Genomic DNA, 20,104 nt, shown 5'->3' on the forward strand with positions numbered 1-20,104 from the left:
ATGGTTTCAATTCTTCTTTGTTCTAACCTTAGAATTCACCAGGTCAGTAGCACAGGATAACAACTGATTCTCCTCTGTTAGCTCCTCTAATTCAGTCTTTCAACCTAATTTTTAATACTGGAGCAATCTGTTGACATAAAATTAAGCAGAAGCTTAAGAGCTTTGCTGAAGCAGAGCCTCTGCTCCCTTTGGGATTCAAGTTGAACCAGAAAGTGCAAGTACATATTCCAGCATGAGTTTAAACATTTTATGCGTACAGACATAAGTGTTGGTACTGTACAGCTGTAACAGTAAAGGAGAAGTAAAAAGAACCTAAAATATTGATGTTTGTAAGTGTTTGGATAAGGTTTCCAATCCAAAAATGAAGGACAGATTTGATCCAGGAGCTTGAACATTTGTAATTTGCTCTTTCTTAATGGCAAACTATTTAGGCTTAGCAGTAAAAGAAATGAAAGGCTGCTTCCCCACTGCTGCTAACAGCATTGCCCCACACTCACCCCTAGAGGAACCTGAGAATCCCACAGCTACACCACAGAAGGATTTGACCTTCTGTGAAGGATTGGTGCTCTGGAGTACCAACACTGGCAAATGCTACAAAAGCCACATCTCATTTATTAAAACTACAAATATATTGGTAATTTAAATTTCTAAGTATTTTCCCTTGCTGTTGCACCAAGAACAAAAAACAAACAATATTTCTGTTATTTCACTAGTTTTTCCATCCTGCATTTTCTGTCTTCTGACAGCTGTCTGTGAATTTACTAATAATGTGTGTCTTTTGTTTGGCCTTCTTAAAAAGGATATTCTCAAAATGGAAAGAAGCTCATTTTATTTCACTTTGAAACCTGAGAAACCTGTAACATGAACCATACGCTGATTACAGAGCACTGATATATAAAGGAAGCAGTTGTGTAAATTTGTGAAGTGACTCTGGTGGGGAAACAGCAATGCAGTGGTGAAGTACTGTTTCACACATATAATCCTGTTGTAGTATGTAGGATCTGACTATCATGACTCATGTTTAGCACGGTACTGTGTAAAGACCAGTCAAAAATGAGGACCTATTATGGTGGGCACCAAAATCAAGACTTTTTACACAGCCTCCTCCATTAAAAGCTCACAAATAAAATGGACAAGACAGACCCCAGGTGGAGAATTAGTGAGACAGTTCCATGATGCTACATTTCTATAGGAGTAGAATCAGGAGAACACAGGAAAAACAGAAGGAAAAGTGATGGAGAGGAAAGTTCTGGAGGAAGGGAAAGAACAGAAGACTTTACGGTGTAAATATGAAGTGAAAGTGAGGTGAAAAAATCAAGAAGAGAAGGACGGAAAGAGAAAAGGGATCAAAAGATAGGAACTGCAGAGGCAGAGAACATGGAGTTGAAATCACTGAAAGCAGCTCTGAGTGTCAAGAGGTTTTGGCTTTAGTTGCTCTAGCAGCTGAGTGTAGCTGGCTGATGCCTCAGGCTGGTGCTTCTCTGCAGTTTCATGCCTGATGGCCCCAGGACAGGAGGCAGGGAGGAACCGTGTCCGGTCTGGTATCCACAGGGGCAGCAGGACGGGGCTCTCCATGTGTCTCTCATCTGACACACTGAATAGGAGGGAGAGGCACAGCTTCAGCTGGGTCTCGTTTTATTCCTTCCCAGTGAATGTAACAGCTCAGCTGTCCTGGGTGATGAGCTATTGGATGCACTCTGGGAATCAGCACGTCCAGATCTGTATACATACACATATACATACATATATATATATATATATATACACACACATACATATACATTCATACATACACAGGCACACGTGTGTGTACATGTGTGTGTAGTGTGCTTTCATGTGCATACATGTGAAGGCAATATAGACCAGACCACTCTCTAGGCACAGCAGCAGAACTGGTGCTACCCCTCATCCATCTGTGTACTCTTTAAGCATCTGTACTGCAAATTCTTGCCTTTTCTGGGCCACACCTCTTTGAGAAAATGAACTCTGGAGACGGTAGAGTGATGATCATAGTTTCCCTTTCTCTCACTCAAATAGCAGTATTTTTTTCCTGCAAATATGTTAGAGGACTTTTGTAGAATACACTTATATATGTATGTGTGTTTATGTCCCTATTTATAAATAATGGAAAATTCTTTAAGCTGACTTTATAGTCTACATATGAAAACATGTAATACAAAAAAAATTCCGTCTCTGCCCATTTGTATGGAACTTTGTTTTCTGGCATAAGCTAAATACATCTGCTATGGAGGAAAAGAAACAAACAAAATATATCTTGATTAAATCAGTATGCCACTAAAGTAACACACTTCAAATTAATTTTTACTGTGGGATACAATAACCTGCCTATTCACTGGCATAAAACCAGTGCATACAGCTAGTCCAAAAGTATTAAATTTCTCTTGGGGTGGACTAGAGAAAACAGTTTTATGGGAAAATAACTTACTTGATTATTATATTGTCTTTTATTAGCTATGGGTTGTCTGTGGCCAACTTTTGAATTGTTTTACACTATGGCTCTATAATTGCTGTGAGTAAATATAGACACTTTGTAAATATTCTAGTTTAGAGAATCCGAGCTGCAGTAACTTGGTTTGACTGAGATGGTGAATGTATTCTGCTACAATGCTTCTTGTCCCAGATCAGCTGAGTTCAACCCTTAGAATCCTGAGTTTAGTAAAAAAAAAATATGTTGCCCAGTTTTCCCAAGCATCTACCTTTTTCACAATTTGTGCTATTGTCTACTCTTCCCCATCTCTGTGTGCTTGTTTTGGGACGAAGTACAATTTTGTGGGTGTACTGCATAGGAGACTGATTTCCTTCCTAGTGCAGAAACTACTATCAAGAAAGTGACTCTTATCTGCCCTGGCAAAAATCAAAAATGGCTCTTTGAACTTCTTCTCTTTACCTCACATCTGCTGCAGTCCAACCTTCAAATTACTTGTCAAAAACAGCATATGCCTTGTAAGCAAATTTTGAACACGGGTAAAACCAAACATTTCAGTGTATTTTTCTGCCACTGCTTTATGTGCACCATCAGCTGCAACAAGCTTTCTCTCATAAATGTGGCATGTTGTTTTTGATGAAGAGAAAGACTGGAAACATGAGCAACACTTCTGCTGATCACTGAGGCAGGATGTGCTTGCAGAGCAAGTTGTGCCTGAGCACCACCACCATGAGACAAAAGAAGGCATCTCAAAAATACTCCCCACTTGGAGGAACTGTCACTGGCTGGATGCAGAACAGTGTGGCACTGTCTCTGAGATACTTGCCTGGCAGCTCAGCCCCACTTCTGTACCTGACGGACAATTATTCCTACCACTCCTCCACATACTCCCTTTCTTTCAGAGTCACCAAAGCATTTCACATAGCAACTGGTACCACACTGATGTTCCAGCAGCAAAAACCCAGTGTCATTAATAATCTGAGAGCATCTCAAGGGAATGCAGAGCAGTAGGACCCAAAAACTTTTTTATGCATCACACTCATGTCCAGCTCTGCTGAACTAACAGAAATGAAATTAACTGATAGCAACATTTCACTTCCAGTGTTTGTAATACTGCAATTTTGCAATGACTTGATCATAAATCCCTTCTTCCAAGACTCAATCACCTTCCCTGCCCACAATTCAGAATGTCTTCAGTTTCTTAATTTCCTCTGACTTTCTGAATAAAGATGATTTCTGGCCCTCCATCTACTGAAAACAATAGCTTCCTTCTGACTTCAAAAAGGATGTGTCCCTTAGGGCCCTACTGGACTGCACTGCTGCCTTGAGAGAAGAGACCACAAAAGAAAAGTAGGTTGAGATCTCTATTTACAGAACCCTTGATAGACATCACTTCACAGTGACATTTCTAATTCAGTGTCATTGTTTTGAAAGACTAAAATTATTATTTCAGGCAGGTTGCTTTCATGCATTATGCTCCAGTGTTGCTTGACTGCTTTCCAAACTGGAACAACTGAAAAAATGTGAAGCGCTCCAATGATTTTAAATCACTCTAGTCAGGACAGAGTGATTTAAAATTATTGGAGTGCCTCACATTTTTATGAGCTCTCAGTTTGCAAGCAACAGAGGTCCTAGCAGTCCTAGGCTACAGCGCTGCAAAAAACAATTATACATTATCATCAGATTGAAAAGGTTTGTATTTGAATTTTGAAATGGCAGGAATTCGAAGATATTTAACACCACCATAATTAAAATCAGTGGCTGTACACTAACGGTAAAAAGGCCCAATCTAAAGAAGTAACTGCGAGGTTACCAGACTATATTGTGTAACATCCTGTGAGCTGCACAGAATCATTTATTCACAGAATCATGACTCCTCCTAACCCCTTGGTCAGCTTGTACATTGCTACCTGCTAGCAGCCAGAGGAGATGTGTGTGTGTCTCTACATGCAGCACAGTATGGGAAAGAAATTGCACCACCGACAACACAGGGAACGGCCACTCTGGAGAGTGGATATCCTGGAGAATATCCATTTTTTGATGTCTAGCTCCTCCAAAGCTTGTGCAGGACACCTACTGTCTCCTGCTACCCTTTCATGCAGACAACAGAGAAAGAAAATAAAAGATTTATCCCACAATGATATATCAGTTCAGCCCTTCTGTTTTTCATTTATTTGTACTGGCAACTCTTCTTTAATTTATAATACAGATTCAAAACAAAATTTGTTGCAAAATAATCCACTAAAATGAAACCCTTAGCAGCTGTAAATGGGCACCATTTCACTGAAGCTAATGGATTTACACTTGTTAGTATCAGCTGGAGATCTGATACATTATTTGTCACACCAAATTCCTCACTAAGTTTTGCTTCTTTCTTTACCATAAAAGCACTGACATGAAAATAATAATAACAGCTCTTCTGTTAGTATCTTTCTTATTAATTCAAGCAGGTTCTTTTTTTTAGTGACTTTTAACTTTGATGTTGTTAAATGCAGCCGCCCTCTGAAGACTCTCAGTACTGGTGAATCCGTTTTCCTGGAATTTCGTGCTTTATTTTCAGAACTGCATGATTGTGTGACATCTGCTTCACATCTCATACGTGATCAGCTGAGTAGGTACAACCATGGTATACGGCTGAGTCACCTCACAGCAGTGAACACTGGTCTGCTTTCTGAGAAACAGCATCTTCATATTAATTTTCTAAGAGTCTTGCAAAGATGTGACCAGTCTGCCTGCTTTAATAGCAGGTAATATAAGCTAACAGGAATGCAACAATAACATGTATCCTAAGACTAACGCTAATATATAAAAATTCAATTTATGGGCTACTATTTGATAAGCTCACAAAAGAGAATTCGATTCACTGCTGTACTTTATAAATTTTAGGCATCTAAATACCAGAATCTGTACACCTGAATGAGATGGGTATACCAGCTTTCTATGTAAAGAAGTAAATATCCAAAAAAAAGTCACAGAAGCTATTCACTTGGGTGACGAACCAGGACACAGGAGAGAAAAGCATACACACTGAAACCCTGCTCACTCTGTGATTTGGCTGCCCTGTTCAAGGCTGGAGGGAATTCTATGAAGATTCACGAATCACAGAACTGAGTAGAAAGATATTCACAGCTTTTGCAACACTCCATGATAGATAACATATGCACCTGCTGCACTGGAAACCTTTGTTCTTTGTTTTGTTCCCTTCTGTGCTGACTGTTAGACTGAAACATGCACAGCCCACTTAGCACATATAGCCTAAACTCTACATTTCTCTAAGGAAACTATTGCAAGAAGCCACAGTAAGTCTACTTATAATGACATTACCTCATGAAGTTAACTTTACTCATTGCTAAATTAAAGAACCTCAGTAAAAGTTTGTTGTCCCCTCTCACTTTTACAGACTCTTTGGTCTGGCAGCACAAGATGACTGGATAGAACTCCAAAGAACCATTCTGTAACCACTTAATGTACAGCTTTATATACAAAGCCATCACATGCACAGATTAATTTACAGCTAAGTATTATTAAATACATTGCAGTATCTTAAATCAATAAACTCCATCTTGGTTGCATATGCATGATTTCTACATGAAAAACGTAGGTAGTGTTATAAACAACCATATCCATATCAAAACTACTTAGGAGCAAAAAAAACCACGCCAGTCTCACAAGCATCAGAACCAAATGTGACTACACAGTTTAAATATGCTTCAGTCGCAAAGGCTAAGACATCAAAATGCTTTAGTGGTCTGTTAACTATTTAAAAGAAAATCATCGTTCTGTGGCATACGTGTCATTCCCACTTCCGCTACCCTTATGTCAGCTAACAAAAGTTCCTAATGAGCCGAGGCTCTCGAAGGCTCAACTGCTAAGACCATTAACGTTACCAGAGACCTGTGCATGACTAACAGCTGTGTCCTAAGGAAACTGAACTCATACCTTGCATTTTCACATAAACTGCCCTAAAGTTAAAGAGTATCCCAGGAAGAATAGAAGGGAGGAGACCATGGGTAGAGAGGAAAGAAGAAAGATGCTGTCATTGCTGATTCTGATTCATGCCATATGGAACATATATTAATCAGGTCTGACAGAGGAAGCCAGCAAGTGTGAGCGTGACTACATCCAGCAGTTACAAAGGCTTATTAAGTAGATTAAAGGCTGAATATAGTTCTCTTCTCAAAAAAAACACTATGTTCACAAGTATTTGGAGTAGTGTTCACCATCCCCCTAGCTCAAAGTAGACTCAATTAAATAATAATGGAAGGGCTTCAGCAGAAAAGATTTAGAACTCCTCTGTTCAGAATAACCCAGAACTCAGAAGCCAGAGCCACAGAAATGGACGAGAGCATTCACACTCCTGGTGACAGAAAGGGGAAGTGAGCATGTCTGCTCTAGGTCCTGGTTGTGTATTCCCACTACCAGACAATGTCTCATGGGAAAACGTCTCTTCTATCATGTTATGGACACCTGTCTGTATCTTACCAAAACACCCTCTGGGGCGACTCCTACTGCAGGTACTTAGGCATTAGAAAGGCATTGTTGAGCAGCATTAAGACAAAAGCTCTAGCTGGGTTTGAATAATCAATAATGGTTCGTTTCTCTGAACTGCTACAGTCTCACGATTGCCTGCAAAGCATGAAGTTCTTAAAATGGTACCAGTGTCACTTTTATTTATTGACAGCTGGTAACCAAAAACGCCAGCATGCCCCAAACTAGCAAAAGCTGAGCCTCTCTTCCCTAAATGTTATGTAATGATGGTAGTCAATTCACACAAAAAAGATCTTTTGGGGCTGATACTTCTCCCATAGTAATTTTATGTCATTCAAGGTCCACTAACAACTGTTGATTTTACACCATGGTGCCAAAGAGGTATATTAGATCCTTCAACTTCAAGCTATCCAGAGCTTGGCTCATTTGGCACTTCGGTGCTGCTGACACACACAGAACTCTAACAGATGGTCTTACAATACTGGCAGTTGTTTTGTACTGTGCTGGTGGTGAGGGGAAATACTCTACACAAATTGTCTGCAATTCTGGAAAATAAATGAAGTACAAATCCATATTAACCTCAAAAGCCAAACTATAAAAAGTCAGATTAGTCACTTAACGATGTATGTGCTCTGGGTTAAATGCTCAGCTGCTACAAAATCGTAGTATTTCCCTGCAGCCAGAAGTATGTTTTACTTCAGTTTCTGTCAGGAATATCCATACAGACTGTATAATTACAAAGGTATTGATATATACTAAAAATAAGCCTTGAGACCCTTCCTCGTGTGATCAGCCCTGACTATCAGCAAAGGTACCTCCGTAAACTGGATATTTTGACAGAAACATGAAGCAACGGGGTGCAACTTAAGTTAACTGATCTCTCTCTTTTCCTGAGCCAAACAGGATTCAAGAAAAAACACATCAGCTACTGTGAAAATGTTGAAATCAACAGCGACGATCAAGTAAACAGCAATTTTACATTTTTCCTCGCCCATTTAAAAAGGGATTATGTACCACAAGCTGAATTTTACAGTCACTAATTTCACTGGTTGCAGCTGAACTTGCACTGTACATAAAAGACCAAAATTGCTCCGCTTTGTTTCTGTGTGGCTTTTCTACTTTATTGTGCCAAACTATCAGATATAGCAACAGGGCTGACTAGTAAACCATGTATGCAGAATAGTGTTTTTTGAATGTAAGTACAATGATTTCCTTCATCAGAATAAAATCTCCATGAAATGTATATTCAAGCATATATCTGACAGTCTCTTAGTGCAATTTCAGAACAGAATTTTTGGAAATCACAATTACTTTAGTATAGTGCTCATGTCTTGTATTTCCTTTAAATGACACACAGATTGAAAGACACTTCAAACTGAGATTTCAGAGGCTTGGTCTTTCAGTTCCCATCAATTTCAATATATTTAGTTAGATAATATGCCAGTCACCTTGCATCTTATTTTCACAATGTTTGTTAAGCTGAAATACAGTTCATGTAAGTAGCTTCAAAGTCCTAGGAGGAAAATACAACCTTAACAGCATTATAATAAAAGTAATAGGTACATTCCAGTCTTCTTCTGACTGAATTAAAGCTTTATCCATTTTTCAAAAATTTTATTTTATCCTCTATGTTTGGTTAAAAAACATGGTTGCTGGAACTGACTGATACTATACATATGTGACTTTGGCACCAGTGAATAGAACTTTATCCACTTTAGTTCTAATTTTATACTAAAAGATCAAACACCTTCTAAATTTGAAGCTGTTAAAAGAATTATTAAAACAACTACATTTTCAATAGTTTTCATGTTTTCTTTTCCTCCCTGGGGACTTTTGCCAGACTAAGATGATACAATATTGTTCCAGAAAGTACTTATACAAGTGAAAGATAATGCATGTCTGAAAGCATAAATTATTTCTCCTCATGAAAATGAAAAAATTCAAAAGAAATGTTAAACAGACACAGTCAAAATGTAGCAACATCAATCCCTCTGCTTCTCTTCCCAGGTACAAATTTTTTGTCAAACACCTCAACCTACGATCCTCAGTGTGGCACTTTGCTGTGAAATTCCCAGGAAAGCAGAGGAGTTGGTATGTGCATTTTAATAATAGTAATACAAGCACATCCTATCCTAGGTAGGGGTCGTCCCTTACAGATGCAGAATATGAGATAACGCAGAATATGAGATAACATGACAACAAAACTTCATTCTTGTCCTCCCAGTTACTGAGAGCCTTCCCAGCTTCTGTAACAACTGGTCATGACTCTCCCCACCCTTCAGCCCATCCTCTGCAGAGCACACCACAGGCCAACAATGAACATTCTTGCCCTCAGAATGTACACAAACTCTCCTGGCAAGAAGAACATAAAACAAAAGTAGTCTCTTGGGGAAATAAAAGGCAAAGGAAAAGGGATAAGGAGTACAGGATTTATTTTATCCATTCTAGCAATATCCAGCACTTCACCTTTAAGGGAAGGTTCAAGTAGCCTCTGCCGAAACAATAACAGAATCATCTGCCTGCAGCTGGAAGCAAAGGTCTTTCTTAATGATTTCACACAATCATGGAATCACAGAATGGCATTACTGGTATTGGAAACCACCTTAAAAATCCCACTGCCATGCACAGGGACACTCTTCACTAGACCAGGTAGCTCAGAGCTCCATCCAGCCTGTCCTTGAACACTGCCAGGGTGGGGCAGTCATGACTTCTCTGGGCAGCTTGTTCCAGTGCCTCACCACCCTCACAGTAAAGAATTCTTCCCTAATATCTAATCTAAACATACTCTTTCAGTCTTAAACCACTCCCCCTTTACCTGTCACTACATGCTCCTGTAAATAGTCTCTCTCCATACTTCTTGTAGGCTCCCTTCAGGTACTGGAAGGCTGCAATTAAGTCACCTCTAAGCGTTCTCTTTTCCAGGCTGAACAATCCCAATTCTCCCAGCCTTTCCTTGTAAGATAAGTGCTCCATCCCTCTAATCAACCTGGTGACCCTGCTCTGGACCTGCTCCAACAGGTCCCTGTGAGATCACAACACAGTTTGTCTGATTTATCTCTGAAATACTATCTCCTAAAATCTTTCTCCTTAAATACCTTTATAGTTTCAGTAGGCACTCCAGGCTCTGGAACTTTATCCAAGTAAGTAGTCAAGTCTTGATCCACATGTTCAAACACTAATGTTAACTTGGTCTCTCTGTCTGTTCGTGACACGGTGCACACATCAAACAATCTGAGAAGAGGAAAAGAACAGAAGTGGTAAGTACGTAGGAACCAGTATAAACGCACCTTGCATCTCAAGCATGTCTATTTAAATTTCTTACAGTATACAGAATGGAAAAGAGCCTTCCAAAGGTAGACCAATCTTTGAGCTCTTGATTCATCAGATAACAGCTGATATATCAAAATTACCGTCTCAGTCTCTCACTTGTGAATTCTGAAATAAGATTAATTATTAAGAACTCAACAACTGTTAAATGTAAAATAATTACATGAAAATAATTTATTTTTTTGACATAGCAACCTAAGTTACTACAGAAAATTATGTGACATTTATACACATTCTAGGCTCCAGTACTTATAGATTTAAAAAAAAAGCAAAAAAAAAAGCAAAAAAAAAGCCGGAAATATTTTTGAAAAATACGTAAGTGTTTGCATGCACCTTCAGTTTCTTTCCACATAATTCCCACGTATACCATTACACAGCTGTATAATTAGATCTCCTTCAGCAGAAACAGAATTGTCTTGCTGATTCCTCTTGCAAATTCCTGGACGCAAGGAATCAGCATTGCTGATTGGAAAAAAGCTTTGTGCACAACATGTCAATACTTCTTTCATCACTTTTGGTCATTCTTTTACTGGAACTTCTTTACCATTTCACCTTGTAGCACAACACCGAACTAATCTACAAAGCTCTTCATAATACCACATTCCTATCTGATTACTCTGCTTTCTATTGTTTTCTCTTTTTAAGTAGGATTTCTCTCATCCTCACTGTCTACCATGCCAGCTTTAAGCACTGTTTTACCTTTTTCAAAAACATCTGCCCATCCTTCTGTGCTTCACACCTATATTCGTACCACTGATTTTCACTATGATAATAAGACTGTCACCCTACCTCTACTTGAAGACTATTCTGTACTTAATCTGTAATCATAATCTGAACAAACAAACATTAATTATTATGGTAACACAGTGACTTTAAGAGAAAATGTTTTGGCACATTTTTTGTAACGACAGATACTGTTCTCTAAGATTACCTCAGTGGGGTGTACATGTCCTGTACACGGTAAGTAAGTTTTGTGAAAAGTCACAAACCTTCCTGAAAAGTGAAATTTACTGGTATTTGGCTGGAAGTTAATAATCTGCAATATATTTATATAAATCAGCGTGGAATGTAGCCGGACTGCCTATAACCCCAACACATGCAAATAGAGAGGAGCCAGACAGGTCTCAACATCTGAACATAAACACTGGAAAATATTTCCAACTGTATGATTCCTTTGTGTTGACCTACATTCACCTAAAATGTTCTAGAACACCCGTTTTGCCAGGTATTTAATATAGTGGCAAAGAAACATATTTTCAACTATAGTAGAGTTATAATTAAAGAAAAAAAAGGAAAAAAAGATTTCACTGTATTAAAATTAGAAGCAACATGTAATTTCCAATTCACTGAGGAGGAAAATGTTGACTCTCTGTTAATTCTTCTGTATGTGGGTTATTTTGATTCCGGCATTTTCTGGCACAGCAAAATAAGGAAGTCAGAGAAGCACAATTCTGGTTACCTTTTACTGAGTAATAATATTATCACTGAGTATTAATATTATCTTTCCTTTTTGTATACTCTTTATGTGAAACTCTAATTTACTGTTAATCACAAAAGGTCTAGATTTGGCACTGGGCTAGGTATAAGTACATTGTGTTTATTCACAGAAAATATAGCTGCTGCCTTAGAAAGACAGTAATTTAAATCACAGGTTATATTAAACCATGATATTACAAAAACCCAATATCTGGCATTGCTCCTGCTAATCATTCTTGAAATAGATTGAGAATGACACAGCCTTTTATTTAGTAGTTTCCACAGGGATAAAACTACTTTTTATAAATTATACTCTCTTACATTCACTGTGAGAATATCACCCATAAAATTGTCTTTGTTAATTAGGAACATCTCTGCTGCCTACATAGCACATCTCTGAAGCCATTTCCCCATGATTTTCTGTATCTGACGCATTAACATTGCATGTGACTGCCTCTCTGGAACAGGCAACAGCAAAAGGCCTTTTATTTAAAGAGTTACTATGTGGACACTGTCCTAAGTGAAGTAAATATACCTCAATTAATACAGGATTTCCATACTGAATACTTTGTAAACACAAGCCCTGCCCTTCTATTGTACTTACAAAAGAAACGCTTGAATTATTTGATTAAAGTAAGATCCGCTATGGGAAATCCTGCAAGTATTTAACAAGATGTTTGGCTGGGAGTCATACACCGCCCAACGTGTCCATCTGAACTGGAACACTGTTGAAGAGACACTAACGGAGATCCTGGGTTTTAATGCAGACATTTTTTCAAGTTAATTGTACTAAAGCAGGAGCTTATCAGCTACAAATCTCTGTCTCTGTTTTATATTAGGGGTTTAGTGCCTAGTGGATCCTCCTATAATCCAGCAGAATACCCGCCTTCCAACAAAAATACTTTGGCGTTTTTTGCATGCAGAAAACCAGATGATGCTCCTTGTAGTCTCCATAGCTTCTTACAACACAAAATCTGACAAATGCATCCTCAGTTCACTTTCATTTTACAATATGAATACCTAATGCTTTTAAAGGAAAGACAGTTATTACTTTGAAAACTATTGCATCTACTGAGTGGTAGATTGCAACTGATCCCAGAAAGTCCCTGAATGTTATTAGATTTGCTTTGATCTGATCTGATCTGAGAATTGCTATGAAGTTTCCCGCTCTCAAGTAGCATGAACATTTTTTCCTGAGCAAACTGAGATAACAGCGATGGAGATCAGGCCCATCAGCCCAAGACACCTGCAAGAAATACTGAAAGACAGATCTGACTGTAAGACCTGAAAAAAATGTAGGACATAATTTCTCTTGGCTGTTATCAAACAGATGAGTAGGTACATTTGGAAAATTAACTGGATCATAGTCAAAAGGAAGACCAAGAATTAGATACATGCTGCCAACGCGTCCAAGGGCTTACTGGTATTTCTACTGCAACAGGACTAAGCCAACATGAACACACATCCCTGTACAGTCACTCACAGCACTGAACAAAACCAGTCCTCGCATCCTAAAGATTTGTAATAACATGGATTTACTTTAATTTTCTTTGGAACAATGTCTTCCTCGAAAGAGTTACTTCCTAGCCTACCCATAACAGAGGAAGAGAATTGGAGCCTTTGATTTATGTGTAGGAGAAATGCTTTAGAAGACTGTGGTTACATAAACAGTGACATAACAATATGTTACAGTTTTAAGATTTCACAGGTCTGAGCAAATACACAGATGAAAAGAGCTTGGTGGCCTCAACCTAACTCTGAAAGGTATTCATCTGCACGACAGAAAACCAGAACAGAACTTGTGCATTGACAGTGTTTATGTAAACACCACAAAATTGGGATATCAATACTATCACAGGCCATGACCGAGGTTTATTGACAAATAAGGGGAGGAGGAGCTGAATAACTTCTGCTTTTACTTCCTTTGGCTCAGGTTAATCCTGGAAGTTAATGAGCACAGAAAATTTCTGCCTTTCATAACTGGAAGTATTGAACAGCAACAGTCGGTCATCCTTTTAGTCCAAATTTCAGCAGCAGCCTCAGATTCCTGTGTTCTCAAGAAGTCTGTCAGCAGCAAGCCCGTTGTACACCCCAACTTCATAAACTATGTACTCCCTAAAAAAAAGTTTTACCCCTACTTTCAGTATTAGCTACCTTTTCCTTTCTTGATTTTGATGCAAAAAAAAGACTGCTGACAGAAACCAGCCTCTACTTGGAATCAAAAATACCCAATGTATTGGAACAAAGGGGTCATCTTTCAGATGAAGAAGACAATAGCTGGGCAACTGGAATGGAACATGTGCATTAGGAGAACCAAGTCCCACGTAGCAAAACAGGAAATAGAGTTTCCCACTCTGAAACATATGACAAAGTTCTTTCCCTCTGTTCAGGACATACTGCTTTGTCTCATTTTAATCAGCAATCACACACTTCTCCAGGCCTCTGAAAGCTGGTATTTCAGATGTAGTTTTCTTGCTCAAAGGAGCTTTAGTAAAACACCTTTATATGGGAAAAAAGTGCACATGCAGAGGAAGAGGACACTAAATTCAAAGTATTTAAATGGCATTTTTCCTGGGATAACATCTATAGAACCACACAGTAATGCACTACCTGAGTTCCACCATTTTCAGAGGCATGTCGGGTCTTCAAGAGCTTCAAAATGTATTTGTAATTCCAGCTGTAGCTGCCCCAATGTGTATCAGTGCTTAAGGTATGGCTCCACAGCAGACTGCAATATAACAAAGACTCTGACTGCACCAACAGAACACCTCAGTACTGGAAACACACAGCATGAGGGCACAGCACTGCCTGCAGCACAGCCAGCAGCCCACAGTCAGTTCCATCCAGCAACAAGTCAGATGCCCACAGCCAAACTTGATTAAATAATCTTGGGTATGCCTACAGTGCTCACGGCAACTTTATGTCTTAAATCCTTATTCTCTACTTTCTACCAGGTTCTTGGAGTTTGTGAACATTTCCCCTGCTTTACGACCCTTCCAGCAAAGAGGAGCAGGATCACCTTTTGTGTCCAGGAGAAATCTCTTTCAGGCAAACAGCAGTAAAGGCAGAACTTAACATCAGGTAAAATCAATTAATTTATCTAGGACAAGTAGATGTTCTGTAGACAGATGTTTTCAACTCTGAAGTCACTCATTAATTATCTACTGTGCACAGAGCAGAAAGAGCTACTGCAGAGAAGCAACTGCACAATGAAAGAAAGGCAGCAGAAAGTCCTGTTCTGGACACTCACTCCAGCAGAGCCCAGCCAACACTGTTGCTTACTGCCCACTCACCAGTGAGGCTTAAGGAAAGGAAGGGGGACATTAGGATGACAAGGCAATCGTTCATCGGCAAGCTGAGCTTTGTGCTGTAATTTTTTCCAGTCTCTCTCCCTTTCTGACTTGGAAAAATTATTTAACACGCTTAGCTGTATAAAAGAGGTTTTTGTTCTTTAAGTGTGCGTGAGGAAGAGAGACAGAGAAAGTGACAGAGAGAAATAGATGCTCGTGAAAGCGAAGTAAATAGCACTGGCTAAAGTCCGATAGAGTGGGCTGACTGGGCAAGCGTTCAACGCTCAGTCCCGACTGCAGCCCTGACCTGCAACACCCCTGCTCTCCTGCACTGGGCCCCACTCAAGCAATGACGAGCTCTGGTGCCAGACTGAATGGTTTTGTGATGCAGACAAATGTCTGCTCCGATGAAACCACCAAAACCAGTTTTTATTTTCAACACAAACCAAGATTTGTGCCCAAAAAATGAAAAAGGCTAAGGATGTTTTCTTAGTGTGCCACCGAAGCCACTAAAAGATGCAGTTGTTAAAAGAGTTTTACTTCAAGGAAAAATAGGCCTGACAAGATATTCTCTGCACCTTTCTTTGTTTATAGCAGCATGCTGTCCATTTCAGCCCTCACACCATCATTTCTCTTTCACCTTCTTTGCAGAGGGAGATTATCTTTAACAGACAAGAACCAGAAAAGGATCTCATAAGACTCCGTAATTCAAACTATATCCTGCCTTGCAGAACTCCTCTTCAGGACATATCCTACAGTTCACCAGTGTTTAAAATGCTTAATTCCTCACCAGTCCACGAACAATCTCACTGCAACTGATTTTATCCAAAATGGCCACACACGGAGCCCGTGACAATACGGAGGGAAAATACCAGCTGGGTGGTGCCTGAACACGCCTGTGCGCTGCCCTACCAAACACTCTGTCCCAGGGCAGGCCAGTGACACACCAAGTCACCCCCGAATCAGAAAAATAACATGGCCTGTTATGAAGACAGTCGTTGACAGATTGTTTAGGATCAGCAATAGCTGTCTGACCTATTCATAGTGCTCTCATGTGATCCTTCAACAAGCAAACGTACACTGCCTTTCCAAGTCATGTACACTGCTGCTATACACTGCTGTGAGCTTCCAGCAAGCTTCCGTAAGCTTCCAGTTCAGAGTACAAATTAAAGATGCTCCCATTCATTGGCAGTGTGTTTGCATCTGTTGTTTTTTAGATTTTCTTTATAATACCTTCCTCAGGGAACAGCTGTATTCCTTTTTAGATTCCCTAATTTGCTCAACATGTAAGTAAAACTTATGCCTGAATCTTGATTTTGTTTAATTCAAATGAAAGGAGCCCAGATGTTATTCTGGACTTCCAGCTGTACATGGTGTAAGATGAGATACAACAAAATCCAGTCTTTACTGTAGCTCACAAACTGCTTGTTACAGACTCCACATTTCAGTTTATATTTTGAATTTGTTTTTGTGCCAGACCTACAGGATCTAAATCTATGAAGAATATCTCTCTTCTACGTTTAAGTTAAAACAACTCATCTTCAAAATTGATACTTTACAACAGTATAAATTATCATTCATTCTTCAGTGGCTTAATAATCTAATCTATGTACACATGAGATTTAATCATGATGCCAACATATCAAAAATAACAAAGGAAATAATAACCCTTCAGACCACAAAAAAAATATTCATTGCAAAATGTCAAATTTGAAGTACTGTTTGACACTCTGTACAATCTCATATAGTTTTTTAAAAGCTTGCAATATCACAGCATTTCCTGAGGTATTTAATTCAGCTTTTTAAAGAATGTATATAATTCCAATGCAAATTTGAGTGCAAACTCTTGCTTCTTATTGATTCATAGAGAAACCTAAGAATAACAAAGCAGCTACTGTAGAAGACTACAGAAGATGTCCCCTGTTTTGATGCTTATCATCAATCCAGGGGCTGCTGTTCCTGAAAGACCTCCAGGTTACTCTACAGCCACAATTATTCTGGACGATGGTGGATGCACTGAAAACTCATGTGCTGTTTGAGCCCTAATTAACCACTCAGTGCAGGCTCAGCCCTCAGGAATACAAGCAACCTGGAAAGAAGCAGCCTGACTGAGAGTAATTCTGAAGCTGTCAGACACTGAAAAAGCAAGGTAAGGGGCCTTGTTAAAGGCTGCAAATATACCTGAGTGCTGATGATGTCGCTACCACTTCCCAGGACAGACCAGTAGCAGCAGCGCTTGAAAGGAGTACAAAGCCATGACGCGATAGTGAAGAGCAGGGCAGACAGAGCAATAGATACAAAATATTTTGCTGTGGTTCTGTTACTGGGATCAAGTATTGCTGTAATTATCTGTGGGACACTGACACATTAAAGCCTTGTAAGAAAATACATTTCTATTTTTCATAGGTAGAGTTGGGACCAAACAGTTTGTCCTTCTCAAAGAAAGGATCAAGAGACGACTTTTAGAAGGGGAAAACTTCCAGAGTTTAACAATACCATGAATTTCATTGCTAAAGCAAAAGATCACAAAACAGAAGAAAAAAAAACCCTAAGGAAAAACAAAGGGCCGAATTGGCTAAAGTTTGCAATACTATACATGCACAATGTAAATAAGCAGCACATATATTAGTAATAAGAGATGTTAATAAGAAAACAAAATTAATTCTTTTAAATTATTTTAATTGTGTCACTCTAATGTATTCAGGGAATACTATTACTAAGGGATTCTACAGACCTTTTAATGTAAAACACTATATATCCATATATTAAACAGAAATCAATTAGCAGAAAAGGAGTAAACCAAAGTAAAACAGCGCATGGTTCATTCTCATGCTCATTTGTTTATATTTGGGTTTATTATTATGTATCATTTCTTAAATAAAAAGTCATTGTCTCTCTAAACGACATTACAAAAAGGAAATCCTTGGTAAGAGAATGAAACCAACATCACTGGGAAATAGGGTGAAAACTTCTACCAATCTGTTTATTGCTATGACAGCATGGTCAGTTGACATGACAACACAAGCTTTGAGTAGTATCATATTAAATTTTTTTAGACCTGTCAGTAGAAGAATGCATTTTTGAAGCAAGAGTACCAGTGTGCAGAGTAAACCTGTCATAGATCTTGACCTTGCATGATCCACCAGCCCTGAACTACCAAAGAACTTCTGCTGCACTTATGCTGGGTGATTTTTAAGTATCCACATCACCTAAAGCTTCATCTACCTTATCTGCCAGCTATCATTCCTTTTTCTTATACTCAGCCAGTCATCACCTGGATAGAGCAATGCAAACCCCTGTTTGCCATTTCAACCCCTATCTGATTTTTAGCCATGTAGTGAGAACTCTGCAACTTGAGGCCCAACATGCGTGGTCTCCTTTTGCACTTAACCATCCTTATCTGTACCACAATCTCTGCTTCCTAACTTTTTAGTTACCCTTAAGTACTCAATCCATGAATATGGGCATTCATTTCTGAAAACTACGGTCATGATGTATTCTAAGGCATTCATCACAGTATTTGTTTGTCCTTAAATTCTGAAATGAATGAACTGTGAACTGTTGTTTTCCCAGTCTTAACCTGGGGGACTAGAAAACAGCAATAGATGTGAATAGTTATTGTTATCTTAAAAATGGAAACAGCAATGTAACACCAGATATTGAAACTGCATGAAAACAACTTTTAAAAAATGTCTACATCTGTTGAAAGAACCTGTTTATGGATTCACTAGAAGTGCTCAAAATTTCCTGAAAATGGATCAGACGTATCTGCCCACTTTCAATACAAGCAGTTAGGTGGTGAATGCAGTTGCCACATTCGGGAGTAACTCAAATGAAAATCCAAAAGGTGTCTTACACTTTGTGTGTTGTTTTCCACAAATTTGTCCTGCATGAGGTTGTATCACATAAAAACAGAAATGCAGTTCACAGTGCTTTTTGTATACGCATGGTAAGGAGAGTGATTTCCATCAGGCTTTGATGCCAAATGTATTCCCAGTAATACTCCTGTGTGCCATGACGCCAGCAGCACCATGAACTTCAGACAAAGGGAATTCTTCATTCACTTCAGCAAAACCTGGAAGGGAGCACAGTGAACTCAAGCAACCTTCCAGTGGTACTGTACTGTGTCCTGTCACCACTACTTCACATGCTATGAATTACATCCCATCTGCCCAAAAGTAAACAGCACTCAGCTGATTTCCAAAAATCAAAATACAAAGGCAATTGCTCACATGGGTAAGAAAAACAAACAGGATCTGGCCAGGTTTTGTGAGGAAGCCAGATCTACACACATAAACATTGCCCTTTTCTTTTTAAGTTGCAGATGCAACAGAAAAACAGTGGCAGAGTAATAGATAACGTTATGAGAAAAAGTGAAGCATGAGAGGATATTTATTCTAAAACTAAAGTATCAAAACTATGGGACTACAAAGTACTTAGATTCAGCAGAAGGCAGATTTAAGGCATGTAAGAAAACTATCAACTTCATTGAACATAGCAGTCTTTGGCTAGCCAGCATCAGACAGGTCAAACGCCATCCACCTACACCACAGCCCTGCACAGCCTGTGAACACAAGTTCTCCTCTCAGCTTCCATGGAAGAGATACAACTCCTGCAATGGAGCTACTCAGCAACAGGGGGTTACTTTGAACGGGTCATGTAGGTCTTCATTTATTTGGGAGAAAGGAGTAAGTTGACTGAATCACTCTGGGGAGGGTACTGTCTCTCCCTGCTTGCTATGGAAGATGCCTAAATGACTAACTTAGACAAGATGCTTTAATTTAAATTAATTTAGAAGATATTATTACTTCCCAGAAAGACTGTAACTGATCAATTTTACTTGGTGGGAATGCAGATTCTGTTCAGTTCATTTCTGAAGTGATTTTAAAACATTTCTTCCATGTAGAAGTTAAAACAAAATGGGAGACAAGCCAAAAGAAAAAAAAAAAAAGAAAAAGAAAAAGACACTAAAACCACCTCTGCCCTATTCACTCAACCCTCAAAGACCAGGATCAATCCTAAACAGCTCAACATACAAGAGCCTTTACCTAGGCCTCATGAAGTTGGTACATTTATT

At 38.9% G+C, this 20,104-nt stretch overlaps 1 protein-coding gene across 4 annotated transcripts in view; it reads right to left on the reverse strand.

Annotated features, from left to right (window-relative positions):
* The window catches only part of CDK6 (cyclin dependent kinase 6), a 128,291-nt gene that overhangs the window by 87,476 nt on the left and 20,711 nt on the right, over nt 1–20,104 (reverse strand). For all 4 annotated transcript variants that reach the window (XM_041466262.1, XM_041466263.1, XM_041466264.1 and 1 more), the window contains exon 3: nt 10,030–10,165. In XM_041466262.1, coding sequence (XP_041322196.1) covers nt 10,030–10,165 — 136 coding nt within the window. The remainder of the gene's footprint in view (nt 1–10,029; nt 10,166–20,104) is intronic.

Source organism: Pyrgilauda ruficollis, unplaced genomic scaffold (genome assembly GCF_017590135.1).
Source record: "Pyrgilauda ruficollis isolate IOZ18807 unplaced genomic scaffold, ASM1759013v1 scaffold2, whole genome shotgun sequence".
NCBI lineage: Eukaryota > Metazoa > Chordata > Aves > Passeriformes > Passeridae > Pyrgilauda > Pyrgilauda ruficollis.